At 45.4% G+C, this 3,406-nt stretch overlaps 3 protein-coding genes across 3 annotated transcripts in view, besides 5 other annotated features; all 3 read left to right on the top strand.

The window, feature by feature from the left end:
* Window positions 1-319, top strand: part of TraAM80_06727 (solute carrier family 36 (proton-coupled amino acid transporter)) — a gene marked incomplete at both ends in the record, with an annotated part of 654 nt that extends 335 nt beyond the window's left edge. The window contains one exon of the mRNA XM_029383559.1: window positions 1-319. This exon is cut by the window's left edge and continues 335 nt beyond it. Within this exon, the coding sequence (XP_029236593.1) occupies window positions 1-319 (319 nt within the window).
* Window positions 320-571: 252 nt separating this feature from the next.
* On the top strand, window positions 572-1,678 carry TraAM80_06726 (putative RNA polymerase II; the record flags this gene model as incomplete). Its single annotated transcript, XM_029383558.1, has 1 exon — window positions 572-1,678. One exon carries the CDS (start codon window positions 572-574, stop codon window positions 1,676-1,678), a length of 1,107 nt encoding a protein of 368 aa, XP_029236592.1.
* A 148-nt stretch (window positions 1,679-1,826) lies between these two features.
* Window positions 1,827-1,847: a sequence feature (GA-rich).
* Window positions 1,848-1,879: a sequence feature (A-rich).
* A 25-nt stretch (window positions 1,880-1,904) lies between these two features.
* Window positions 1,905-1,935: a microsatellite.
* A 17-nt stretch (window positions 1,936-1,952) lies between these two features.
* TraAM80_06725 (putative centromere/microtubule binding protein cbf5) lies at window positions 1,953-3,239 on the top strand (the record flags this gene model as incomplete). Its single annotated transcript, XM_029383557.1, has 1 exon — window positions 1,953-3,239. The coding sequence occupies one exon, from the start codon at window positions 1,953-1,955 to the stop codon at window positions 3,237-3,239; it is 1,287 nt and encodes a 428-aa protein (XP_029236591.1).
* Window positions 3,240-3,308: 69 nt separating this feature from the next.
* Window positions 3,309-3,340: a microsatellite.
* A 29-nt stretch (window positions 3,341-3,369) lies between these two features.
* Window positions 3,370-3,406: a microsatellite.

The following is a 3,406-nucleotide window of genomic DNA, read 5'->3' as shown; positions in this document are numbered from 1 at the left end:
ATCTGGAGGAGAGAACTCGTGCGGCTTTGGGTGGGAGGGGGAACCTCAATTAGACCCACAATGCCGTGAGTCGAGTGTTTCTGGCTCATGCTCAGACGATTATGACGACCTCTTCGACCGCACGCGCGCGGGAGCTGCAGTTAGAGACAACCCCCCAACGAAGGCCACTCAATTGCTGCCAAGCAGCGTGCGAAAAAGGTGCAACGGGGGCGATGTGGGTGGTGGGGGCGCCAGGAAACGCGCAAGGATAGCTGAGGAGGCTCTGCTTGCCAGCGATACTCTGGGCGACGGTGTCGAGGAGTTTTTGGATTCGTTGTAATTTTTCTTTTTGGCCTTTTTTGTTTTCCGCTTGCCAGTGCTCCATGTCTTGTGGTGTGCCTGGAGGAGGGATGGCCATTCAAAATAATTTTGCGCGCTGTTTGTTTTTGTTCTTTTTGATGTGTTGTTCTTTTCTCAGGTGTTATAAGGCGCCGCCGTTTGGGTTGATGTAGACGGGGAAAGGTAAAGGGTCGCAGACGAAGATAACTAATTAGAAGCAAAATCTATAGAAAACTTTCTTTCTTGTAATATTATGGCTTTGAGTGTGCGGCTGAATTCATTGTTGTTAACATGCAAGGATTGTGCTCGATTTGTTGATAATGGACGATGGCTACAAGGGCTTTTAGACGGATTTTCAGTTGAGAGTATGCTTGGTATTCCTTCTGTGCGTGCATTTCCCTGTGTCATGTTGTATGGGTCTTTGGTGGCTGGGACTGCGTTTCAAGATGGAGATGCTGATTATACAATACTTTTTTCATCACGTGCGCCTCATGAGGAGCTTTCATCGCTCGAAAAACTAAAATTGTCGCCTTGCAATTTTCTTGAGGTTTCGCGTGAGCATCATCAGGATGTTTTATCGTCTATTCTCACGCATATTAAAAATAAGGATGCTTGTACCGTTTTGGAGCATGAACGTATTTTTACAGCACGTGTTCCCATTGTTCGTCTAAAACGCAAGGGAATTGAGGAGGATAGTGATTGGTTTGATCTCTCTTTGTCTTTGGATGGACTTCGAAATTCCTTGTTGCTTAGGTTGTACATGGAGTCTGATCCACGTCTTCGTGCTGGGGCGCTTTGTGCGAAACGTTGGGGTCGTTTGCAGAAAATTTTGGGCGCCCGACGAGGATGGATTTCTCCCTACGCGTTGACTGTTATGTACATATTTTATATGCAGTCAACGGGACGAAGCTGTTGTGTGATCAACGAAGGTCAAGTCGATAAACTACTGGAGGTTGTAGCAGCACAGTCTTCTGATGACTACAGTCTTAATTGTTCACGGTTTTATGAGACCATTCCTTGTGTGGATGTGAATGTATCTGAAGTTTTGTCGGATTTACATGGATTTTTTAGGTTTTTTGGTGATTTTAGAGAGTTTGACTTTGATGTGGATGTTGTTGACATTCGCACGAGAAACAAATACCATTCGAAGGAGCGATGGCTTGAAGCGATGAGGGGGTTTAGCGAAAAAGAACGATGGGATCTTTTGGGATATGAATTGCTTATGTTGCGTGATCCCTACGAGCCACACAATTTAGGGCGAAGTGTAGATTTTTTCCATGCCGAGATTGTTCGTGAGACCTTTCGATTAGCCTCGGAAAGGAGTACGGAGGACCTTCGTGACCTCTTACAAATGGAATGACTGTTCTGTTATTCCCCTGGTTGCCAATCGCATAACAAGCTTTTGGTTCACGTCCATTCTTGACACGGCAGCCACAACGAGAAGCCGAGTCTTACAGGGAACAGGGGATATATATATATATTCTGCCTCACTTTATAGCGTTGAAAAGTTTCTTTCTTTCTGCCCATCATTGTTCTTTTTTTTTTTTGTCTTGCTTTGTTTCTACACCACAGAACAGGAAAAGAAGTTTTTTTTTGTTATTATTTTTTTTTTGTTTTACGAGGGTCATCACTCCATGAGCAGCAAAAAGATTGGTGAGATTCAGCGAAACGAGGAGTTTCGAATTCCTCTGGAGGGAGAGGGTGCCGAGGCCACGCTGCCTCCGGAGCAGTGGCCGCTTTTGTTAAAGAATTACGATCAAATGAATGTGCGATCCTCGCATTTCTCTGTTCTGGAGTGCGGTTGGTCACCTTTGCGGAGGCCGTTGAAGGAATACGTGAAGTATGGGATGATTAATCTTGATAAGCCGTCAAATCCTAGCTCACATGAAGTTGTGTCGTGGATCAAGCGCATTTTGAAATGCGACAAGACTGGACATGCAGGGACCTTAGATCCGAAGGTAACAGGGGCTCTTATCATTTGCATTGATCGTGCGACACGCCTGGTAAAGTCCCAACAGAATGCTGGAAAAACATATGTTGGTGTTTTGCGTCTTCATGATACGGTGAGTCAGAAAAAGGTTGTTGCGGCCCTTCAACGTCTTACGGGACCCTGCTTTCAAAGGCCGCCTCTGATTGCCGCAGTTAAGCGCCAGCTCCGGGTTCGTAATATCTACTCTAACCAACTAGTGGAGTATGATAAGCATCGCCACTTGGCTGTGTTTGAAACGCATTGCGAGGCGGGTACCTACATTCGAACACTTTGTGTTCACCTTGGGCTGATTCTCGGAGTGGGCGGGCACATGGAAGAGCTTCGTCGTATTCGAACGGGGGTAATAAGCGAAGATGATCACGTTTCCACAATGCACGATGTTCTTGACGCACAATGGCTTTATGAGAATGAGAAGGACGAAACATATCTGCGCCGTGTTATTCTCCCTTGTGAGTATCTTCTTACAAATTACAAACGTGTGGTGGTGAAGGATTCTGCTGTGAATGCCGTATGCTATGGTGCCAAGCTCATGATTCCAGGATTATCCCGCTTTGACAACGGAATCGAAAGAGATGATATTATTGTCTTGATCACAACCAAAGGTGAGGCCATTGCGCTCGCGTATGCTGAGATGTCAACCTCGCAACTGGCGTCCGTGGACCATGGCATTGTTGCCCGAAGCAAGCGTGTCATCATGGATCGCGACACATATCCACGACGGTGGGGTCTGGGACCTGTTGCCGTTAAAAAACGTTCAATGATGAAGGATGGTCTTCTGGATAAGTATGGTCGCCCTCAGGCGAATACCCCTTCAGATTGGTACTACGTAGACTACGGTGGGGTGAAGAGCAATGCAGAGGGTGTTCAGTACGGTGAGCCCCCAAGAAAAAACACAAAACGCCCTAGAAGCACTGAGGACGACTCGGAGTAAAATTACAATTTAAAAATGCACTAAGGAATACTTTTTTAAGCTCTCATTTGTTAAAACTTTGAGGAGGAGGAACAAGAAAAAAGGATGAAAAGAAAAGAAAAAGGCTTGCTTTTTTTTCCTCGCGGTAGACATATATATATATATATATATATATATATATATATATA

This window comes from Trypanosoma rangeli (genome assembly GCF_003719475.1).
Source record: "Trypanosoma rangeli strain AM80 chromosome Unknown Tra_15.4_contig_00254, whole genome shotgun sequence".
Lineage (NCBI taxonomy): Eukaryota > Euglenozoa > Kinetoplastea > Trypanosomatida > Trypanosomatidae > Trypanosoma > Trypanosoma rangeli.
This window is presented reverse-complemented; position numbering and strand designations above follow the sequence as displayed.